The sequence below is a fragment of the Eutrigla gurnardus genome (genome assembly GCF_963514095.1).
Source record: "Eutrigla gurnardus genome assembly, chromosome: 5".
Taxonomy (NCBI): Eukaryota; Metazoa; Chordata; class Actinopteri; order Perciformes; family Triglidae; genus Eutrigla; species Eutrigla gurnardus.
This window is the reverse complement of record NC_139919.1, coordinates 29570723-29594718: the sequence shown is the minus strand read 5'-3', so window position 1 is coordinate 29594718 and position 23996 is coordinate 29570723. Positions and strand designations below refer to the sequence as shown.

The following is a 23996-nucleotide window of genomic DNA, read 5'->3' as shown; positions in this document are numbered from 1 at the left end:
ATGTGCTCATTCCCATACATTCACAGACGTTTAGCCCTAATTACCGCTGAAGTACACATCTGCATGCTGGGGTCACGACGGACGAGGTCGTCTCCTCTGACTGGAGAATGTTCAGACAGGTTCGCTCCATCACGTTGGGGTTGACGTTCCATGCAGAACATTACTTTATATGGAAATGTGTCATTTGGGCTGCTCGTGTGGTTTGATGCTCGTGAGGATTGTTTGGTGATATCAGGATCAGTATCGGTGCTTCTTGATCGCTCTCTCACATACGTCTCCTGTCGAGGGGAGAGAGTTTTTTCAAATCTCCAACTGATGTCAGAAAAGATCAGAAGAGAGAGGAAATGAACGGAGACCTTTTGATGCCGCTGCAGTGTTTTATTGATTAATGTGCAACACATTCTGGTTCCCGGCTCATCAGCTTCCACCGCTCAGTTAGGACGCTCTACCTGAAGCAGTTTCACACGTTTTTATTCATTTCATACTACTACTACTACTTCTGTTAATACTACTACTACTTCTGTTAATACTACTACTACTTCTGTTAATACTACTGCTACTTCTGTTAATACTACTACTTCTGTTAATACTACTACTACTACGTCTGTTACTATACTAGTATAATAGTACCAACACCAAATGCAGATGGAACCCAAGATCCTGGTCTGATTTCTCATGTGTCAAAATAAACGTTGTGACGACAGTAACGAGTGTCAAGTCTCTTTCCCCTCAGCAGTGGTAACCTGGGTGAAAGTCCTGTGTGTGTCTCACTCGTCCATCCTCCTATTCTCCTTCATTGTGAAGCACTTTTGCTGCGTTGCTTACATTGCGTTTATTTTTGATATAAAAACTTGAATTGAATATAATGTATCAATCCTTTTAGTCAAATGAAACACATTATTCTGTATTTTTGCATGTGGTGGCACATATGGAGTTATGATCCTTCAAATGTTGATTTATCCTCATTATTATGACAATATTCAGGACATGGACACACCATGACGGGGATAAACACACACACACACACACACACACACACACACACACACACACACACACTAAGCCGTTGTCATACACTCGTTGATTTTGCCGCATTATGTGCACACACACGTACACACACACACACACTATGATGTGAGATTTATCGTGCATGGAACTGCAATGCTGTAAAAGGCAACAGGGCAGCAGTGGAAGAGATAACAAGAGGGATTAAATATTACTGTGTTTTATCTCCGTCGGTCCATAACATACATGCTTATGCATTTAGTACATATGTAACATGGATATAATGAGTAAGTGGGCTAGAACAGAAAATCACCATACCGTGATGCTAAAGATGGTATCTAGTCTCATTTCACAATATTGCATATTGCCTGACTACCAGGATTCATCATGCAGGATACGGGATTATTAGATCATTTATGACTACATTTTCCACATTATGTTTTATTTTGGTTATGAGAGGTATATCTGTTTAGCTGCTAGTAAACGCTCCACTTTGTTCACCACCAGAGTGTCTAACTGGAGATTTGACATGTGTTCATATAGAAATGCAGATCTAAAGACTGGCGTGAAGCCAACGATCCTCACACGTATACGTCGACTCACGGAGGCCGATGGCGGGACGATAACGGCTCCCGGGACTCATAATTCCTCGAGTTTGTATTGCAGCATGTTGTTTAAAAAAAACAAAAAAACAAACAATGGATTAAAGATGTTCATTATGCAGCACATCAGGGGACGAGCTGCAGCTCGGAGGGCAGGGGAGAGAAAGTGAATACGGGATGAAGGATGAGCGTCGGAGAAACATCGATGTGAGCCGCCTCTATGGGAGACCACCATCCGTGCACACTGGAGACCCTGTTCACATGCACACGGCTTTCATGGGTGGGCTTACATACACACACACACACACACACACACAGAGAGAGAGAGAGAGAGAGAGAGAGAGAGAGAGAGAGAGAGAGAGAGAGAGAGCATTTGGAAGCTTGTATAATTCTCTCTGTGGGTGTCAATTAAATCTCTCAGCTCTGTCAACAGCGCACTCTCTCTCTCTCTCTCTCTCTCTCTCTCTCTCTTTTTCGACCGCCACTGCATCGCCAACACCGGCTGGCTTGGCAGGCGAGAGGGAGAGAGACAGAGAGAGAGAGAGAAGAGGTGTTGGAGAGGGAGAAGGAGAGATAAGAGGTAGAGAGAGAACGAGTAATATGAGAGTGTCACAGCACTGCAGGTAAGGAAACACTGTGCACACACACACACACACACACACATACTGGTCTCACTTCATGTTCCCTCTGTGTTTGAACCAGGTGGAAAAGTGAAGCCAAGGTTGAAGTGCCTGAAACTCCTCTCTGGTTGTATAGAAGTCTACGAGAAAATGGTCCTACTTCTCTCTGCTGGCCACCAGGGGGCGACTCCTCTCTGGTTGTATAGAAGTCTATGAGAAAATGGTCCTACTTCTCTCTGCTGGCCACCAGGGGGCGACTCCTCTCTGGTTGTATAGAAGTCTATGAGAAAATGGTCCTACTTCTCTCTTGATGTATTATCTCAGTAAACATTGTAAACATGAGTTTATGGTCTCAATCTCTAGTTTCAAGTCTTCTTCAATCCAGCATGATGTTCATTTAGTACATTATGGTCCATTTAGAGTCCACCAGACCAGAAAGCAGGGGATGCTTTAGGGGGCGGGGCTTACCTGCTGATTGACAGGTCGCTACCAATGCTAGTTAGCTACTAAGATGACTTTAAAACAAGCTAACTTTTGTTACAGCTTCACATCAGAATCCAGTGCTTGTGTTCATCAGATCCACCCGTTGCTCCTTCACAGTCCATATATGGTCACTTCCTTCTACTGGTGACAAAAAAATCCAAAATGCTGAACTTGAGGCTTCAGAACGGTAGTGCACAAACATTGGATCTCTAGCTTTTAAATGCAAAGGCATCTACACAGCACAGACAAGATTATTCATGGATTTAACATATAAATGTTTCCCGTCCTCTTGGCAAAGCGCTCTCGGCTTCCTGGACGAATGTATCATCTTCATATCTTTGACTGAACAAACAGCAGCGCTATCGGGCGAAGCGAGCACCGTGGAACTCGTTCCACAGGTGACTCCCGTGTTGCATCATGCAAAAAGCATCTTGTGACCAAAACGGCAGATGTGTGTTATGAAAGCATGTCGACGGCCTTTTGTGTTACAAAGTGAAGTCTGTGCTGAACAGACAGAAAAAAGGGGAATAACAGGTGGAATCAGTGGCTGTGCCGGGATTCTGGTCCCCACACCAGATTTGTTTGCCACATTCTTTTTTTTCTCCGCACAAATCAATAATCCTCAGCCTTAACATTATTAATGTGACATTCTGAATATGAAATGTGAACGATGATGGAATAGACGAGGGAGCTGAAACAAATACTGAAGGTAAAATAAAGGCAAATCTCCTTAGAATTGCATAATAAAAGGCAGGATAAAATCAGCTGGAATGAAAACTCATTAGTTAAGTCATGTTAAACCCCTCTGGTGTCTGAATGGTTTGTTCCATCACTTTTTCAAGCTGTTCATGTTCGCTCATATCTGTGGAGGCTTATAACTAATGCAACAAACGATATTCCAGCTAATCGTCTGGTGCAAACATGTGCTTAAGAGTATTCAAGAGCCATAACGAGACACTTAGGTCTTGTGATGCTGCATTGATACGAGTGTTTGGTCCACATGGGGCAGCGAGCTGAACTCACATCATCATATCATCAGTGGGTCTAACTCTCTCCACTGAGGCAAATATCAATGAGCAGAAAGCACCGACACACGTCAGCCCTTTCACTATCTCGGCTGATTGAATGGGCTGCGTTCACGGTCGATCACTGATGCGAACACGGGACGGTGAATTGTATGAAGAGCAACAGCAGCTTTCTACTTTCAGAGGGAGGAGGGTTGGGGGTGAACAGATGGGTTAAACCAACATGAAGTAACATATGTAACACTTATTACAACACAAACTATGATCTTGTCTAAACCTAACAAAGTAGTTCTGCTTCAATTAACAACATTAACAATGTGTTTAATTCTGCAAGTTTCACTTTAACAATTATTGAGCCGATTACACTGGAAATGATTGGAGTCCGTGATTATGATGGACAGCTGTCACATTTGATCCACTGTTAATATTAAAATATAAGTCTGTGATACGTTTAATTTTAAAAGGAGCCATCTACGAGTTGTGTATTGATACAATTTCTGCCATATCGTCATTTCCATGCTGCATGTCAACATGCAAAAAAAAGTATTACAAATGCAATTGGTAGCCATTAAAAAAAATAAATCTAAATTAAACCCCAACAAACCCCCCCTGCTAAAGCCAAATCCAAATAAACATTGTAAGCGTTAAATCTGTGGTGTCAGGAGTCTTTGAGCTGCCTTCAGCAGAGCCCACATTAATACCAACGCTGGCCCACTGCGTGTCCTTGAGGGGCCAATTCATTAGTTAGCTGGAAAGCCCAATCAATCACAATGTATCAGGGAATACCACGGATCATAATTCAGCCGGGCACAGCAAAGAGGAGAGAGGGAAATGAGACAAGGGATGGATGGAGAGAAAGGAAAACAAGACGGGGGGTAAGGTGCTACTAGTTGCTGGGTGTTGAAGTCATTAGAGGTCACCTGTCGAAGGTGGGGGAATCTTCATCTATAATAATACATCATTTAAGGTCATTTAAGGTAGGCACACAAGCGGACCCTGAATATTTCTGCCTAACACGGTAGTTTATTTTGAAAAGACATCATGCATGTAATGGGCAGAAACAGGCTGAACTAGGCTATGTAAAAATATAAGTTTATTTTGAAGAGACACTAGGCTATGTAAAAATATAAGTTTATTTTGAAGAGACACTAGGCTATGTAAAAATGTAAGTTTATTTTGTAAAGACACTAGGCTATGTAAAAATATAAGTTTATTTTGAAGAGACACTAGGCTATGTAAAAATGTACGTTTATTTTGTAAAGACACTAGGCTATGTAAAAATATAAGTTTATTTTGAAGAGACACTAGGCTATGTAAAAATATAAGTTTATTTTGAAGAGACACTAGGCTATGTAAAAATATAAGTTTATTTTGAAGAGACACTAGGCTATGTAAAAATATAAGTTTATTTTGAAGAGACACTAGGCTATGTAAAAATGTACGTTTATTTTGTAAAGACACTAGGCTATGTAAAAATGTACGTTTATTTTGTAAAGACACTAGGCTATGTAAAAATGTACGTTTATTTTGTAAAGACACTAGGCTATGTAAAAATGTAAGTTTATTTTGAAGAGACAATGTTCATGTAAGAAGCATACACTGTACAATATGTTACCTGTATTTTGAAAATACACTAGAAATGCTTTTCTAGATTTTTTTCTTAAAACAAAAAAACCCTTTCATAACCTTTAAAACATTATTGTTATGAGTCACATTCACGGTATTATATGAACATTTTCATTTGACCAGACTATGTGAATTTCCTAACTGTATCATCGAGGGAGCTGCAGCTCTCATGATAAAATATGAGCTATTGATTAGCGAGAGGGAAGCCCCCCGGAGATGCCATTCACACACATGCACACAAACAAGCTCCATGGTCAGTCCCAGAGGTCCAAGGATTCTGCTCTACTTGTCTGCGATTGTTCCCTCGTCTTCATCGATCTCTCGTCGATCAATGCCGTGGAACAGAAACAGGTGTAGCTTCGCACCGAGAGGAAGCGGCAGCACATTAATCACGGCCTCACGCTCACGTGCAGCTTCTCCCCGAGCTGAGCGCCGGTCGCTTTAACAGTCATTTCCAAGGCTCATCCCTCAAATTACAAGGGGTTTTAATGACTTTCAAGGCTTACATGTGATGATTCAAAATGACTTAGAGCTTTGCGGGTGTAAAGAAGGGCTGACGTTAAGTACTTTTCTGAAGTATAAGTTTGAGTGAATGGTGCTTTGCTTGAATATGCCTTTTATTTTGAAAGGTAAGAACAAAAAGTGTTAAATGGGGGGCATCTACGAAACGTATTTTCCCAAATTTACTAAATAAAGGGTTCTTCATTTGTAAAATCCAGTGGACTTTGTGTCATTTTGTGTTGTGATGCTCTGCTCACATTTAACGTATTATTTTTACACACTTTTAAGAAGAATTGTGGGATATTCTGAGCCCTCGTTATATATAACTCCTCGACATACATTTGGACAAAACGACAAACTCACGATATGGTGGACTATATAGTGATTTTGCAAACAAAATATTGTGTTATATGTGTTTTCCTGCTATGAAGTGCACCAATAAGAATGAGTCCAGGTAATATAGTCCTAACAGGTGCAACCAAAGTAGCAGGAAGGGAGGGAGATACCAAGTACAGGCCAACTTCGGTATCGACATGGACACTAGTTTCCGACAATTTCGAAACATTGGTCCAGTATTGAGCAACAGTGCTGCAGACGTAATCATATCATATTATAGAAAGAGTTCTTTCCCATGATCCCGTCCCATGATCCCGTTTCCTATCATCTCCGCCCATGAGAATCGTGTCCCTGTGCGTGAGTGTGCACCTCCACGTCTGTCCGCAGTTAATCTCTCATTCTGCTGCAGCAAACGGCTTCATATTTTTAGATGGACAGTTTATGGTTGCGAGCTCAAGGACCTCTCCTGGTTGCCATGACTCACACTTTTTTTTTATTGCCTGTTTTATGCTGCCAGCTGACTCCTCACTACCTGTTTTTGGCAAGATCGTATCGAAAGTCTTTTTTTCCGGACATTTTCGAGCCAATTGCCAGACCAGATCAAGGGAAAGGTAACGCTTTTATTCCTCTGTCGCATCCTTTCCATCACGTTGTCAGACACTTGGAACGACAATCTGAGCCTGTCGGCGGCAGAAACCGGTACTTTTAGTGGACGTGGGGAGTTGCCCATCTGCAGCAATCTGCCTCGATACTCAAACAATTTAAGAAATTGTTGTCACTTAGACACAGAAACATGGGAGAATAGGCTTGAAAAACACCAAAGCTACCCTTCAAGAGTAGCTCACACACACACACACACACACACACACACACACACACACACACACACACACACACACACACTTACACAGTCTAGATGTGATAATCAGGCAAAATAAATGAAAACATGTGTAGGTGGACTGTGGGTGTGTGGTGCCTTCAGGGTCCCAGCTCACAGCAGTCAGATTGAACATTTTCATACATTTGGAAACAGTTTTGTGTGGAGAGGCAGCGAGCGTGTGCAAGCTCTGCTGGTTTCAACGTGTTCAAATAAAACATACATTATCTTTAAATAAACACTCTTTATGGTTCACTTTTTCCAACTCTTACAAACTGGAAGTTGCATGAGAACGTTTTTTTTAGGATTGAACACAGCAACCTCAAACAGTCATTCAACAAAGGTCGTTCCACTTCATGTTGCAGAAGGAAAAAATGAAGTGCATTATGGGAAAAAAATGATGCAATAGAACTGTGTGTTTTTCAATTATTCTGTGGAAGCAGATTTTTATTTTGGACAGGAACTCCATATCGTTTACAGAAGCTGGTTGGGGGGAAATGATTCAAAGGACAGAATTAGAATGGGAAATGGAATTAATTCAATGGTGTGGACATGGAGGCCAAACGGGTTCACGAGTGGCTGTGAAATTCAATGTCGAGTGCAGACTTTTAATATGCGGCATTAAATAAAAAGCCAGAAAAAAGAAAAGATTTTTCGCCCATCACGCCGTCTTGTGTTGAAACAATGATGCGTAACCTTCAGGAGGTTAAATCAAACACACCCGGATCCTTGTGTGTGTCATTTCTAGAAAAGGGGACTCAACAGAAAGATCAGCTTCAATGAACGCCACTGAACGGCGTGAGAACGGCAGCCAAGCAGCTCCGGCGGATTGGTCCACGTTTAAAGCAGCAGCAGCTGGTGGGGAGGCCAGCCATTGTTTCTCCCTCTCATTGGGGATGCATCGAGTAATTTGCCACAACCAGGGGGAGAGATGCCGTCCCCTTTCATTCCTCCTCAAATGGCCGCCCGTGTGTTGGATGCCAAAAACGCTGATTCCTGAGCTCACTGTTGGCATTCGGCGGCACGCCGGCCACTGCAGCTTAATAAGGCGTTCCAGGGAAAATGACAGTGTAATTAAAGCAAACAACACATGCATACGAGCAGGGAGACCTTCAGGACGGGACTACAAGTTCCCATCATGCACCTCCATGTTGAGAATGAAGGCGAGACACCAGGTAGAAATGTTGTTGTTTCACACCATTTTCATGGTCAATTACATGACATTTTAGCTTATTTTGCTCCTATAATATAGAATGGAAAGTTCACACATATACAAACTACACATCTCTGTGTTTATTTTATGACACTGTCTATTTGCGTCTGATTTTGAATTTCTTGAATTTCCTTCGGGATCAATAAAGTATCTATCTATCTATCTATCTATCTATCTATCTATCTATCTATCTATCTATCTATCTATCTATCTATCTATCTATCTATCTATCTATCTATCGATTTCTCATTAATTCACCAAAAACTTGCTTAAATGTTTCATTTGCATATTTAAACACAATTTTCAAAAACATGTTGTACAAAAAAATTTGCCATCAACCACAGTTGCATGGTGATATCTATAAGTTAAACATTTGTATCCTTTTCACATGTGTTATTTAAAGGTTATGACATGACAAATGAGTTTTTTCTCAGACTGTGAGTCAGAAATCTCCACTTCAGCAGCTCTAACATCCACCAGATGTTCCACTTTCATTATTCTGAAGGGTTTGTTCATATATCATACAGGCTGAATATAGAATCTGAGGACATTTGTTTTAAAATACACACATTGGCAGAAGGAAACAGATCTGTGTCATTAATAGAATATAGGAATGTAGGATTCCGTCTCGTTTTTTGTTGTTTTTGATCACGTCTACTCTTTTACATCGTTGATGCATTATTTCTGTTGTGAGATTAAAAGGAAAGGAAGACAGTTGAGGGAATAATTTGCTATGAATGATATAACAAAAGAGAGAGGAAAGCCGTGTAGAATGGAGATGGAAGGACGGAGCCATTAAAGATTCATAGTCGGAACATTTACACTCAACACAAAGCATGTTTTCATAAAATAAACTTTGGATTTTAATAGACATGGTCCTCTTCTGTTATTCTCTCTCTTATTTCTGTGAAAGTGACTGTCTTGGGTTAAATGTCCAACTTCAAACAGTGAAAAATTATGCTAATTGTCCACAATTTTGCGTTTCTAATTAAACTGCTGCGTTCAAGTGCTGTTGTGGGGGTTGGCCATCCAAGACTTCTGTTGGGCCTTTGTGTATTTGAACTGATGTCTGTAGTTCAAATTATAACTTATTGATAAGATTATTTATTTATTTTTGGACTTAATTGTTACACTACTGGCCTTTTTTGCTTCTTGTTAAGAACTAACACGTTGGTTTAATACCTCTTTGACCTGGGATTCCTTAAAATTTGAGAAGAAAGAATACAATCGATTTTATTTACAAAAATAAATAGATAATGTATCGTCACTTGTTGCATGCTTTGGTTGTTCTTCACCTTTAAAAATATATTTTGTATTTATTTCCAGAATATTTCGATACCTTTACAAATAATAATAAACAAATAATGCCTGTTTGCATCCTCTAAAATGTGCTTCGCCTTTAAATTCCCAGAAAAAAAGTTAAAAGAAAAAGCATTTTCTTTCTGTCTCTTTTCCATCGCAGACAAAAGTCACCAAGTCTCTCTCTGCTCTGAGCTGAAAGCGCCCCCGGTGGCCACTTCTAAAAAAAAATGCATGCAACAATTCAAGCAGTTTCCCACAACAAGACGGGCAGTTTCACCCGGCAACCCCATCAGATAAAACATGTAGCATGACACATCAAACACAACGGTCTCTGCTGCAAGTCAGGAGAAAGAAAAAAACAACCATCAGGCTCCTCGTACATTTTTCATCGGACAAGTGTTAAGTGAATGTAGTGAAAATAGGATATTTTTCTCCGATTTCTAGCGATGCCGTGGTGGCCCCTGAAGGACCCCCGAAGCCTCCAGGAACAGGAGACCTGCTCGGGAACCAAGTCAGTAACATGTTGGACTGAAAAAGACACTTTTCTAGGAAATTTGAGCCTCATTTTATGTCTAAAAATGATATTGCTTCTTTTTTATGGAGCACTATGATGGGAAACATGACAGAGGGAAGGAGGCTGCGTTCGGATGCTGGCGGACGTATCACATTCACAGCCCCCCCACCACCACCACATCCCTTTTTTTAGTTCATAACTGCCGAGGCTATTAATAATTAATGAGGACAATTCTCTGGCGTCTGGATGACTCATAGTTTCTGCTACTTGGTTTCCCAAAAGCCCTCATAGGTTGGATTAACACAGAAACAGGAAATCTGAATTTTTAACCCTAAAATGGAACAGGCATGAATGTTGCATGGGTGGCTAAAAACGGAGACACGACACCTGCAGCTAGACAATAAGGCCGAACCCCCCTCCAAAGGTATAAGAGCAAGTCTGGGATGTTTGGACGTGGAAGCAAGACAGAGAAAATGTATATTGCTGACTTTCTGACATGATTGAGAGCACCACAAAGAGGTCTGAACCACAAAAACACATTTTTTAGATTATGTCTTCAAGCAACAAATGTTTGGTTTGATTTTGAATTAAGATCTTTCGGTTTAAAACAGAGTAAGAGGAACATTTGGGAGGTTCGGACGTGGAAACAACACGGAAATGTGAATGAGGCTACATTAACACAGATGGAAATTGGTTGTATTACTGACTTTCTGACATGATTGAGAGCACCACAAGCAGATCTGAACCATTAAAAACCCAACTATTGTTTTCAAGCTATGAAAATTAAGATGTTTTAGCTTTAAACAAAGAGCACAGTTAGTGGAAGGTTCACCAACAACCCGAGAAGCGTTTCTAAATTTTGTTGGCAAACAACAAAATGCTTTCGTTGCCTTGAGTGTAACAAGCAGCAGCTTCCGTGAACTGAACACACTGAGCAAACATATAACGCTTGAAGGGCAGCCCGTGTTTGTACATGAACAAGATTTGATGGAGCCTTTCCAACAGTTGCACAATCCGAGCTGTTGTGTGAGAAAGTCATTGTGTGGTTTAAAGGAGCTGCCATGGTGGCATCTCTCTCGTTTCTCTCTCGTTTAAAGGAAAGCTGCCTTGACAAGCTAAAAAGAAAATAGTGGGACACAATGCAAAGAGGTGCTGATTTTAATACCTTGATTTCAACATGATTATACAAGAGAAAATTAACCAATATACAGGAGATTTATGACTGATAGAAAATTGTATTTATTATACTTTCCAAGATACATTCTATTCAATTGTAATGTCAATAAACACTCATAAGTTCAACGTAACAATACTTTTTTTTCTTTTTAAATAAAGGACCGGATAGAGTTAAGTTGATAAAAAGAATTTTGAAATAGAACCTGTCTTGACAATATAACCTCAAACTAAATAAATTAAACAAAAAATATTTTGAAGCCATCATGACCGAGCGGTTTTTTTTTTTTACGTTTTTTTTTACGTTTTTTTTTACTAATATTGCACAATTGTGTTTTTTATGATATGATTCTGCCTGGATCTAAACAATTTAGAGCAGTCAATTAGTCGCCAAGTCATTTCCCCCGCAAAAAAACGTCAGCGACACGTCTGGAACCATATCAAGTTTAATGCACATTTATTTTGGTTGCATAATGTTAATAAGAAACCTTTTACAAGATACTGCGGGAGATATAAGAATAAGGAAACTGCTTTTGAGACGTCACAGACTTCTATCAGGCCTCGGGGCTCGTCGTGCGACACAATGAAAAGGAAACATCACAGATCACATTTCACAACCGCTCGTTCCAGCGGGGTCGGGTTCTCCGCCGGAACCCAGAGAAACAAGAACCCTTGAATCGACACTCACGACAGTCACTTCTGGTGGCCTAGAATCAGCTCTGATGCAACAATCCTGTCAAGTCCTTTCCCCTCTTTGTGTGATATTCATTTTTTTCCCTTTTTTCTTTTTTTTTAAATAATACCAATAACTCTTTTAAATAATCCTGCATAGAAAAATAAATTAACTATGTTGTTAAATTCTTTTTTACTACGAATTGAGATCTGACAAGGGGAGGTGGCCCGCCGACTGAATTATAGTTTGACATTTCTGGCTTTGTAGTCTCTTGAAGATGATGCTATTCTGTTGTTACAGTGTGTGTGTGTGTGTGTGTGTGTGTGTGTGTGTGTGTGTGTGTCAATGTTTGTCCTTTCTTGTAATTTACAAACCAGTCCCACAGATACAAATAATGTAAGACTTACAAAATAAATTCCAGGTTTACGCTTACATGGCAAGCAGCTTTGTCATTTTTTTGTTTTTTTATATATATATATCCTTGTGTTTTTATGAGTTTTCAGAAACAATGTCCTCTGACAGTGTGTGTGTGTGTGTGTATGTGTGTGTGTGTGTGCCGTTAGATTTCACCCAAAACATACAGTTACTGTAAGTAGCAATTTTGAAGAGAAACACAACTCCATTCAGAAGACACTATATTTAACATGGCTCCTTACACAAAGAGAACAAGTCATGAAATCATCCCTCGCCTTTTCCCTCCCAAAGGAAAAAAAAAAAGAAGAAAAAAATGTTTTGCAGCGCCTTAACAGAGCCGTTTGGCCTGCAAAGAGCAAGGTGTGCTGCTACTGGTGTGTAATCCAGACAAGGTGGCGAAGTCTGCAGCCGACTCCAGAGGGCACCCCCCCAACCCCCTCCCAAAGAACAAAACAGATCCCCCGCAAATATTAAAAAAAGTAGCATCCATTGAGTCACAAACACCCATCCCATAAGTGGTGATTTTGGATCTCTTTTTCTCTAAAAGAGGGTAAAAGACGGCGAGGTATTTTCTCAAGCACAGTTTTAAAGACCCCTTTGATTTGGTTGGGAAAAAACTAAAAGGAGGAGGAGGAGGAGGAGGGGGAAAAGAACAAGTGGAACTAAACAAGAAGATAAGTACCCATCTCAATAGCAGCAAAAAAAAAAAAGTGTCTGGTATGGTTTTCGGGTGTCCTGTCGTGTGTACGTGGGACTCATACAGGTAGTGGCATGGATAATCCAAAAGGTCTTTTCCTGTGAAATAGATCCACGCTGGATCTGGTCACAGCTTCTGTATTGTGGAGCCATTTTGTCCGTCTGCATTGGTCATTAAGGATTTCCAGAAGGCACTTTTTCACGGTGTCGGAGTGTGTGTGTGTGTGTGTGTGTGGCTGCAGAGAGAGAAAGAGATGAAGACAGGAAGCTGGGAGGTTGAATGGTGTGTGTGTGTGGCCAGAGGGGGGGTAAAGACCAGAGAAAGGCAGATTTGTTTGGCTGTCTGTCTGCCTGTCTGTGTGTCTGACTTCCTTGTGTGTGTGTGTGTGTGATCAATGCACTAAACTAACACACAACGGTCCCTACATTTTACTCAGTGCAGTCTGCTCCTCCAGCACCTGCAGGTAATCGGGGGTTCCTTGGAGCTTGGCTTTCAGCTCGTAATACTCACTTTTCCTCTGCTCCACCACGATCTTGCTGTGGTTCCCGCCTATCAGCGACGACTTTTTCATTTTTTTATCCAGCGTTTTCTCCGGGTAGCGGATCTCGTAGCCGCCCATGCCGATGCTGTTGAAATCCCTTTTGCCGTCGAGGAAGTTCTGGATGAACATGCTGGGCTCCCGGTGGGGGAGGAACTCCTCCAGCTCGTCGATGGTGCTGAGGCGTTTGTTGCGCTCCAGCGTGGAGAGCGAGTCCTTGTCCTTGTCGGCGCTGTTCCGCAGGATGATCTTCTGCCGCTGCGAGTCCGCAAACTTGAACCCGGCGTCCATATCCGAGGAGCGCCCCATCCCGCAGGTGTGGCTCTTGCCGATGTGCTCGATGGTCTGGGGGATGAACGTCTCGCCCCCTAGGTCATCTCCCGGGATCGAGCCCTTTTTTCCGGACTTGTGGCTGTGTCTGCGAAGCTGCAGCGACATGGAGCCGCACTCCTGATTGCCGAGCCCCTCCTGCCGGCCCACCGCTTTTTTATTCCGCCTCAGGACAAAGACTAAAAGGCAGAAGGCCACGAACACAGTGAGGATGAGCACCACGAGGATACTGAGGATCATGATGGAGAGAGGCACAGGCCCTCCCGGCGGCGCCTTGCCGACTCCAGCGGGCGACACCGAGGTCAAAACAGGGGTGGCGCTGGTGAGGATGAACGGCGGTCTCGGCACGAGCTTCGGACACAGAATCTCATTTTTCAAGAGGCGCAGCTCGATGTTGGAGAACTGCACGGGGGAGGCGCATTTCACCTCCTTGGCAGCCACTCCATCACTTAGCTTCTCCAGCCAGAGTTTCAGGGCGACAAGATCGCAGGAACACTCCCATGGGTTCCCCTCCAGGTCTATCTGGGTCAACGATCGCAGCTGGTCCAAGACACCGCTCACCGGCAGGGTCATGAAGTGGTTGTTTTTCAGATTCAGCCTGGCTAAAGAGACGCCCGCGAACACGTAGGCGGGGAGACTCCGCAGGACGTTATTGTTGAGATACAAGAGTTGGAGGTTCGGCATAGAGTCAAACGTGCCTGCTAAGATTTCTTTTATGGCATTGTATTCCAAATATAGGTACTGTAAGTTTGTGAGGCCCAAAAACATCTCCGGATGTAACTGCTCCAGCTGGTTTCCATTCAAATACAGTCTCCTCAGATTAGTGAGGTTAGAAAACACACCTTTCTGGACCGTGACTATTTGATTGCTGCCCAGATGTAGCAAATCTAAGCCCTCGAACCCTTGGAAATCAGACGGGCTTATATCAGAAATGTAATTTCCACTAAGGTGAAGCTTCTTGGCGCTTGCGGGTTTGGGAATGAGATCAGCTAAATGTTTAACATTCCTCTCTTGACAGCTGACGCTGATGCCAAAGTCAGAGGGGTGGGCTTTACAGCTGCAGGGCTGTGGACACAACAAAGGAGGGGTTCGCGTCTGAAAGGAAACAATCTGGCTATTTCTTCCAAAAGGGGGTAAACCGGCCACGATACCGTTGCCGTACATTTTTGATGAGTCAGTCGTTTTTGGCGCTTTTGTGGCTACGGGAGCCAAAGTGGTCGGGGACATTTTGGAGGGCGACTGTCCGTTATCGGGCGGCGGCATCCTGACGTCAAAGTCACTTCCCGTCCCCATGGGACAGAGCTCCTGTTTGTTGGTTTCCTTCAGGAGCCGTCCATACAAGTCACTCGGCGTTTCGCATATGGCCTCACCGATAAAAATGTTATAGGGCATGTTTTCTAGCCATGCCTTGAGAGGCGCTAAATCACAGGTACAGTTCCAGGGATTGTCGTCCAGCTGCAGCTCTACAATGCGCCCAATATGCTCCAAAACCCCCAAATAGGGAAGCTTCTGGATCCTGTTCCCCCTTATATCCAGGTGTGTGAGCGAGGCAAAGCGAAATATGTTGTCAGGAAGCAACTGTATGAGATTGTCGTTCAGGATGAGCACTTTTAGCCTGTGCAGTTTGTTAAACGCTCCCTTTTCAATGTATTTGATCAGGTTGTAGTCGGCCTGAAGGTATTCCAAGTTCTCGATCCCTTGGAAAGTGTCCGCCCGCAGCACCTTCAGCTCGTTATTGTTCAGGTGCAGCTGCTTCAACGCGCTCATCCCCATGAACGCTCCGCCCTCGATGTTCTGCAGCTTATTGTTCCCCAGCTGCAGCGACACGGCGTGGGAGAAGTTGAGAAATGAGTTCGGGTAGAGGATGATTAAGAAGTTGTTCTGGAAATTCAGGTGGTAGAGGGACGAGGCCGGCGGGATGAGCTGCGTGGGCCTGTAGACGGTGATCTTCTCGCAGTTGGCGTACAGCACGTTCTCCACAGACATGCAGGAGCAGGCGCTGCAGGTCTCGGCCATCAGGTCCGAGGCGGACGGGTCCGCCATCTGCGGTCCGTCCGACGTGGAGGGGGAGGAGAGGGAGGAGGAGGAGAGGGAGCCGGAGATGGAGGAAGAAAAGACCGCCAGCAGGAGTACGAGCAGCATCTCGCCGGTTAGAAATCCTCCCCCAGAAAACCATTTAGTAACCTTTGGAGAGAGAGAAAACGGACAGGTGCATGCACATACACACATACAGGCATCCACATGAGCGAACAAGCCCAGACACACACACACACACACAAGCAGAAAGCATCCATCAAAATGCATAATTATAAAAACACTGAAATTGCCATATGTAATCCTCTTCTAACGTATTAAAAGGTGAAAGGCTCATTAGGGATCATATGAATGTAAATGGAAAGCACATTTCTAATCATTGCACTTTTTTTAATCGGAATCATTGCAGCGAGTCGCTTCTGGCTCCGACACAATGATTCTCACTAATCACTGGACAACACACACGCGTTTGATGCAGACTGTTCGGCACTGCAGGAAAAAGTAACACACACACTCTCTGGAAATCACTCAACTGCTGCACGGCGATGCGTTTTTTTATTATTATTATTTAATTCTTCTTCTGACGGTCAAAGCGTGAAGAAAGCCTCGTCTAAGACAAGCAGCACGACGAGTGTTCTTCACCTCTCAGCATAATCCACATAATCAAAGTCAAACGGCTGCAGCTCTCTCTCTCCCTCCCTCCCTCTCTCCATCTCTGTCTGTCTCTTTTTCATGGGGGTCTCATTTGAAGCCAGCAGCCGCCGCAACCACCACCACTAAGCAGCACATTGGGGTTATTTAGGAAAGCAACTGGGGGGGAGAGAGAATTGGGACTGTGCCCATCGCTGACATATCCAGAGGGTTTGATCGACGCGCATTAATCACACAGAAGCATCTTTTTCTCGTCCTCCTCTCTCCACCACAAATAAGAACAATGAATTGGGACTTACCCAAAGCTGAGGAGGCAAAGAACGCGGCTCCCTCTGGAGACACGGGGCAGCGTTGGTGAGACATGGATGGAGACGGACAGTCCAGACCAGCAGCAAGCACACAGTTAGAAGGGGCGCAACAAGGCTTTTCTCCCAGCCCCCCCTTATATCCCCATGTAGGCTACTGTATATCAAGCCGAGCCAAGCAAAACTGGCGGGGGTGCGGTGGAGATGGAGAGAGTAGGAGGAGGAGGAGGTGGAGGAGGAGGAGGAGGGAGGGGGGGAGGAAAGCTCCAATTTCACCCGATGCGTCTCTTGCTGACGGGCTCCTCTTGCTTGGAAAAATCACCCCTCTGGTCGTTCGGTCCCCAAGGTGGTTGTACTACCTCCATGGGAGAGCGTTCATTTGGTTGCAGGAGGGAGAGAGAGAAAGGGAAAAGATTTAGAGAGAGAGAGAGGGGGGGGGGGGTGGTGCAGGCAGCTTTTTTTTTAGAGATCTTGACAGCGAGTCCGGCGACTCCAAGGCGTGAAAAAAGGCGCACGGCGGTCGGTGATGCGGTAAAATAAGTCTATCATTCTTGGAGCATTTTTTAAGGAGGAGAAGTGAAGAATGAGGAGAGGAGAGGAGAAATGAGAGAGGGAGGGAGAGAGGATGGCAAACTGTGCGTCTGGCTTCAGCTCGGATCCTCCAGCGACCCGGTGAATAAACACTCGGTTGTTTCGGGTGAAGTTGCGCACAGCGGCGACGCTTCAGACGGCGACAGCGGCCGAAACGCTCCCATCAGGTTCCATGTGTCAGTGTGTTAGTTTCCCATCGAGGCGGCGTAAATCCAGTTATTCTTTTTGTTTTTTTGCTCGGACCTCCGTGCGAAACTGTTCTCTCTCCTCGGCGAGCAGTTTATTATTCGACAGAAGAGATGCTTATTTTAGTCTCCATCCAACGGGGAGGATGCAAAAAAAAAAGAAGATATGGAAGCTTCCTCTCCCGGACGCCAAAAAAAGAAGAAGTGGAGAAGCCAGAAACAAGAGTCCGGACGAGAAGCCGGTGCGTAAAGATGAATAATGCAGTTCTTCTTCAGCCTTTTAGTCCGCAGCGGTGCAAACTCCGCGCTTCCATCGGTGTCACCGAAATAAACTTATTGTACTCTGAGATTTCAAAACCCAGAAAATATCCAGGAGAAGGAGGGAGTCACGGAGAGAGAGAGAGGGAGAGGGAGAGAGAGCTTGTGTTTCCTCCAGAACGGTATCCGTGTCAGGCGCGTAAGTGTGCCGGCTCCTTCTGCAGCCGCATTCACCGAGCTTCCCACACAGACTGGAGGAGGAGAATGCAGAGATGAGGAGAGAGAGAGAGAGGGAGGAGAGAGAGAGAGAGAGAGAGAGAGAGAGAGAGAGAGAGAGAGAGAGAGAGAGGAGAGAGAGAAGGGGGTGTCTCACATAGACCGAACAGAACTTCAGACCTTGAAACAGATCCGCTATTTTGAGCGCGCGCTTTCATATCTGGATATCTGACACTTTAATTCTAATGATCACGTGGTTTTGGGGAATTATTAAAAAGAAAAAGAACCTGTCAAATCGTCGCATTGGATGTTGTCCTGCGGGACACGATTTGAGCGCGTCCACGAGGTCAGATTGGAGCTGTGTGTGTGTGTGTGTGTGTGTGTGTGTGTGTGTGTGTGTGTGTGTGTGTGTGTGATACCGGGCACGGGAGCGCGCCTTGTGAGCGGCATTTTAAATAGAAGAGGGAGGAGGAGGAGGAGGAGGAGGAGGAGAGGGGGTTAATATTCAAGAGTGCTGCAGTCAGAGGGAGAAAAAAGGAGGAGGGAAATCAGTCAATCAGAGGCTCATGCGGTTCACATCATTCTTCCTCTGTGTTTTACAGGAGAGAGGAGGAGGAGAGAGGATGAGGAGGAGGTCATGGTGCAGCAACACTCCTGCTTCTAATGGAGTATTCTCTGTTTAAAGCTCCTCCTGATGCGTGACGGCTCTACGGTATCTCGGTATCTCCGTGTCCATCTCTCTCCGTTCATTATTCATAGGAGGTGAGTTTAGTGGCAGCGTGGTGCAGCTGCTCCACACTGCAGCTTGACCCCCTCCCCCCCGGTGGGAGGAGAAGGGAGGAGAAGGGAGGAGAAGGGAGTCGGCCCCTGAAACAAAGCCTCACCTCCTGGTTTCCTCTTGCAACAGGTGACGAGCTGAGTGACGGCCACCAATCACAAAACAGAAAGGGATGATGGGAAGTATGGAGGACGTCTATTTATCATTAGAATGCATTTCTGTTTATCGCAACTAAAATATGGGAGCGTTTGGTACAACATGTGTATCTTTTATAAAAGTCTGTTACTTTTTGATTTAGGAAACATAAATATTTAACTACCGATCTAAGCAACCGTTTACATTCGGAATCCTCTTAATTTGAGTCGAAGCCTCCGGGTTCTCCACTGTACCAACATCAATACACAGACCGTCAACAGTCAATAACAGTCAACGGACAGTCAACAGACAGTCAACAGACAGTCAACACAGTTAACAGACAGTCAACTGACAGTCAATGGACAGTCAACAGACAGTCAACACAGTTAACAGACAGTATTCTGACAGTCAACAGTCAATAACAGTCAACGAACAGTCAACAGACAGTCAACAGACAGTCAATGGACAGTCAACAGACAGTCAACGGACAGTCAACAGACAGTCAACAGACAGTCAACAGGCAGTCAACGGACAGTCAACACAGTCAATGGACAGTCAACAGACAGTCAACAGTCAATAACAGTCAATGGACAGTCAACAGACAGTCAACAGACAGTCAACAGACAGTCAACGGACAGTCAACGGACAGTCAACAGACACTCAACAGACAGTCAACGGACAGTCAACAGACAGTCAAAAGACAGTCAACAGTCAATGGACAGTCAACAGACAGTCAACAGACAGTCAACACAGTCAATGGACAGTCAACGGACAGTCAACGGACAGTCAACAGACAGTCAACAGAGGTCAATGGACAGTCAACAGACAGTCAACGGACAGTCAACACAGTCAATGGACAGTCAACAGGCAGTCAACTAACAGTCAACGGACAGTCAACTGACAGTCAAGGAACAGTCAACAGACGGTCAACAGACAGTCAACACAGTCAACAGACAGTCAAAGGACAGTCAACAAATTTAATGGACAGGTGTTATGATGCTGTCTGATGCTTGATGGCGTAGTTAATAAAAAAATAAAATAAAACAATATAGTTTTATCTATAAAAAGTCAAGATCTTGTTTTTTTCTGGAGCCATCAAGCAGAACTATGATTGGAAGTACACATTAATATATACATATTAATTTATGACTATAATGAATTATAAATTATCATTACTTGATCATTTTATATTACAACTATGGGAAATATAATACACCTGGCCTATAAAAAGTTGACCTCATAAGTCATTCTTCTTTGCAAAGTGTGATTACTTTTGTGTTGTTGTTTGTTTGCTCATAACTATACTTTTGCAGTGCAATAAGCAGATTATAGCGCATATGCATGTATTTATTATGCAATATAGTTTTTCCCAATTAGATAATGTTCATCGCTACAGAACCGCTCTATTGTATCGACTCTGACTGAAGCCGCACGACTCGGCGTTTAATGTGATTCCTTTGATTGTCTCCCATGAAAAAGGTGATATTTGTGTTCTCAGAGCTCATTATTGAAGGAAATATATCAACTTTAATGTGAAACTCTTAGTAATTTCCCGCTTTGACAAACACATTATGCCAGCGCACAAAAAGGGTTTACACATTAAGGGGTGAGTGGTGAAGTGTGAATATGTATTTATGGTTATTTTGTCTTCCCTTTGATACGACCCCCCCCCTCCCCCCCACACACACACACACACACACACACACTCAGACAAAAGCCAGCTGTGTAATTTAAGACTCTTCAAAGGGCCAGTTATCATGTTTTCATCCTCGACTATTTCTCATCCATCAGCATTGTCATAGAGTTGATCCTGGAGGATTTATGGAAGAGAATAACTGGGGTGTGGTCGCCTGGCTGACCTGGGAGCAGCGGACGAAGCCGCTCCTCCTCCTCCTCGTCCTCGGCGGTGGATTAATACGTGAGCGTGTGCTGATATGTGACAGCCTTGGACGGGTTCCTGCGCTGGCTGGGAGTCGGCTTGAGGGAAGCAGGCCTACGAGGAGAATGAGCCAGACAGTTGGCAAAGCCTCCGCTTCCGTCTCAGCTGTCGGTTGGTAGTCGAGGCCATGTGGCCGAGACACTGCTTCCTGTGTCCAAACACTCGGAGGAAAAAAAAACAAAAAAAACTTCAATCTCATGTGCTCTAATCCCATTTGTTGGATTAAAAAAAACACATTCTTATGTGTTTAAAAAAAAGGGATTCATGTGTTGCACCCTTTGTTTGTTTTGCAGCTACAGTGAATGCTGGGAAGTGTTGCTTTTCTCTTGTCATGTGTTTGATGTGTCGCCCCCATCTGGCAAGAGACATGAACAAATAAAACAAAGTACTTCATGACGTGTTTTTAGGTAAAATCCTTCACCGTGATGAAGTGCAATACACGAGGAGCATGCTGGGTAAACGGCATCCCCAGTCTCCTCGTCTCAACACAAGACGTATCACATGACGAGCCGGTGAAAAGAGGCCTGCAGTCCTTCACTGAGTCCTGGTCTGCGGCTTCTAAAGGTCTTATGTAAGCAGTAAAACTGGAGCTGAGCGTGATGTAGTGTTAACAGCGCTCAGATTTTACAGCTCCGAGCTGTAAATCTAACGTGAGGTGAGGCTTGGACTACGGAGGCATCGGGACGTTAAGGGCGGCACAGGAGGACCAGGACCAGGACCTAGCAGGGTAGACCTGCTTTCCTATTACAGGGGGCGAAACGTTGCTCAGCTGGAGTTAAGTGCATGTGTTCGGACTACTTTCAGCTGCAGGGTACAGATTTCCAGCCCCAGAGTGCCGTGATCCACTGTTTCATTTGTAGCATGAATAATGTTTACTGACATTACACATTGTTACTATTTTATATATGAAATCAGATTGAAGAGCAACAGAGAAGCACGTTCCAACACTGAGGAGTCACGAGATAAATGTGATCAACACAAATCAAAGCCTGAACCCTTTTCTCCTGGAGACCACATCCATGTTCTGCTCTTTGGATTTTCCAATTACGGTTTGGAAGAAAAGTGTTTTGTCTGCCAGATTCCTTGTGTGTTTAATATCGTTGCAAATGCATCATTTCTAGGGGCGGACCCTTTTTCCTGGATGGTTTGACCCATTTACCTGAAAATGATATTCAAAATGAACAATCCACAAAAAGACGACGACACACTGCAGCTCGCGAGCACATGAAACATGAAATCTTTTTATCAGAAACATGGAAGGCAGGGGTCACATGGTTTAGACCACCTGTGGCTGTGGTGGAAGATGCATGAATACTGATACGACTGCTGAGACAAATCAGTGTCAGATTTATGGCCACAGAAAAACCAGGTCAGTGCCCAAAACCGCAGGCTGACCATCGCCGTAGAGTTAAACACTTATTCTGGGTGTAAAATCCAGCAGTGGCTGCATGTTATCAGCGTTACGGATGCCTGCGACGGCGGTTAGCTTCATGTGAATCGGCAACGTTTGATAGCTCGTTATTTATTTAGCAGCGAGCGGTGGATCGAGCCCGTTTACTGCAAACAGCTGAGGAGGATGGAGTTTGTGGAAAATATGCAAACGCAGAGGCACGGGGACAGTTTGGTGTCCCACAGAGAAAAAATACTAGATATCATACATTTCTTCATTCAAAACCATATCAACTCCTCTGTAAATGGTATTTTGCCGACTGATTCGCTGAGTAAAAAACATCATCTGGAGTCTCCGGTGTTTCCATTTGGAGTATTTGCTGTAAATATACAATATGAACACAAATGTGAATGGATTATTTCTCAACGCGATGGGTTTATTCTCAACTCTACTACTCTAACAGAGTATCAGACACGATGACTTTAACTGAAGATGACATGAATGACTGTATACTGCAAACACAATACAGCAAACTGAGATTACGGGCTTCAGACTGCAGATCTGGGAGTGTGCAACATCGCCACGATTAGACCATTTTAAACTCTGAACGATGCTGAGATGGTGATAAAAGATTTCATTGCAAGCCGGATCTCACTTTTCATAACCAGAGAGGTTTTCACCTGGTTACAGGTTCAGTTCAGTTCAGTTTATTTCTTTGTCCCAAATAGGCAATTTGGTTGCAGACAGGATCACATACCATACAACAATAGACACAACATACTAGGCTACAGTATATACAGACAGATATGCACAAGTAAAACAAATAAGTTAGTTGCAATAAATAGGTCTGGCAGTGGCTAAAAAGATCATCCATCCATCCATCCATATAAGAAGAGGAAGGAGGGGGGGCTATGTCTTCCTGTTGTGTGCATTTAGTACTTAGATAGAAAACGGAATGAAGGTTGGGAGTTTTAAAAACTCCCAAAGGTGTTTTCACAGGTGCATTCTGGGTGCAGGTCTTGTGTCTTGGCAATTGCAAAAAATCATCTTTAAATAAGCACCAAACAATCGGCCCCTTTAAGGATCGACTCAGTTGTGCGTGTCCTTTCCAGGATGCAGGACTCCCCATGAGAGCCTGTCATGGTTCAGTCCAGAGCTCATCTCCTGCACCCACCGAGACACACAAAGATATAGACAGAGGTTAATTGGGCTCAGATGCGCCTCTCTGGTCCTGATGGACTCAGCCAACACTCATCCAGGCCCACATGAACACACACGGGCCCATGTACTCTGATAGTGGGTCACCGTCTGGTTAAGGGCCTTGTTTGGGAAAGTCTGCAAATCAGCACCCTCGGCTGTGTGTGACTAGTCAGCAAAAATGTATTCTGATACCATCTGCACTTGGAGGGTTTCTTAAAAATCGCAGCATCTTACATTCCAGATGCCCAGAACGAATTTGGGCATTTTTCCGTAAAGCGCATTCAGTCAGAGCACCGACGTAGTAGAACAGAAGACATCGTTATTAAAAGTACCACGAGCCAGAAAGTCCACCACGGGCAGGTCTAATGGGTCTAACAAGTTTGAC

General features: G+C 43.9%; 1 protein-coding gene and 1 long non-coding RNA gene across 2 annotated transcripts; one reads left to right on the top strand and one right to left on the bottom strand.

Moving 5' to 3' along the window:
- Nucleotides 1–11246: 11246 nt before the first annotated feature.
- slitrk4 (SLIT and NTRK-like family, member 4) lies at nt 11247–17039 on the bottom strand. The gene is made up of 2 exons (XM_084009791.1): nt 16914–17039; nt 11247–16113 (listed from the first exon to the last, which is right to left on the bottom strand). The coding sequence occupies exon 2, from the start codon at nt 16069–16071 to the stop codon at nt 13483–13485; it is 2589 nt and encodes an 862-aa protein (XP_083865917.1). The 5' UTR covers nt 16072–16113; nt 16914–17039; the 3' UTR covers nt 11247–13482.
- Nucleotides 17040–18798: 1759 nt separating this feature from the next.
- LOC311013600 lies at nt 18799–21379 on the top strand. The gene is made up of 3 exons (XR_014597169.1): nt 18799–18931; nt 19077–19129; nt 20874–21379. It is a non-coding gene; the product is annotated as an uncharacterized lncRNA (long non-coding RNA).
- The last annotated feature ends 2617 nt before the right edge of the window (nt 21380–23996 follow it).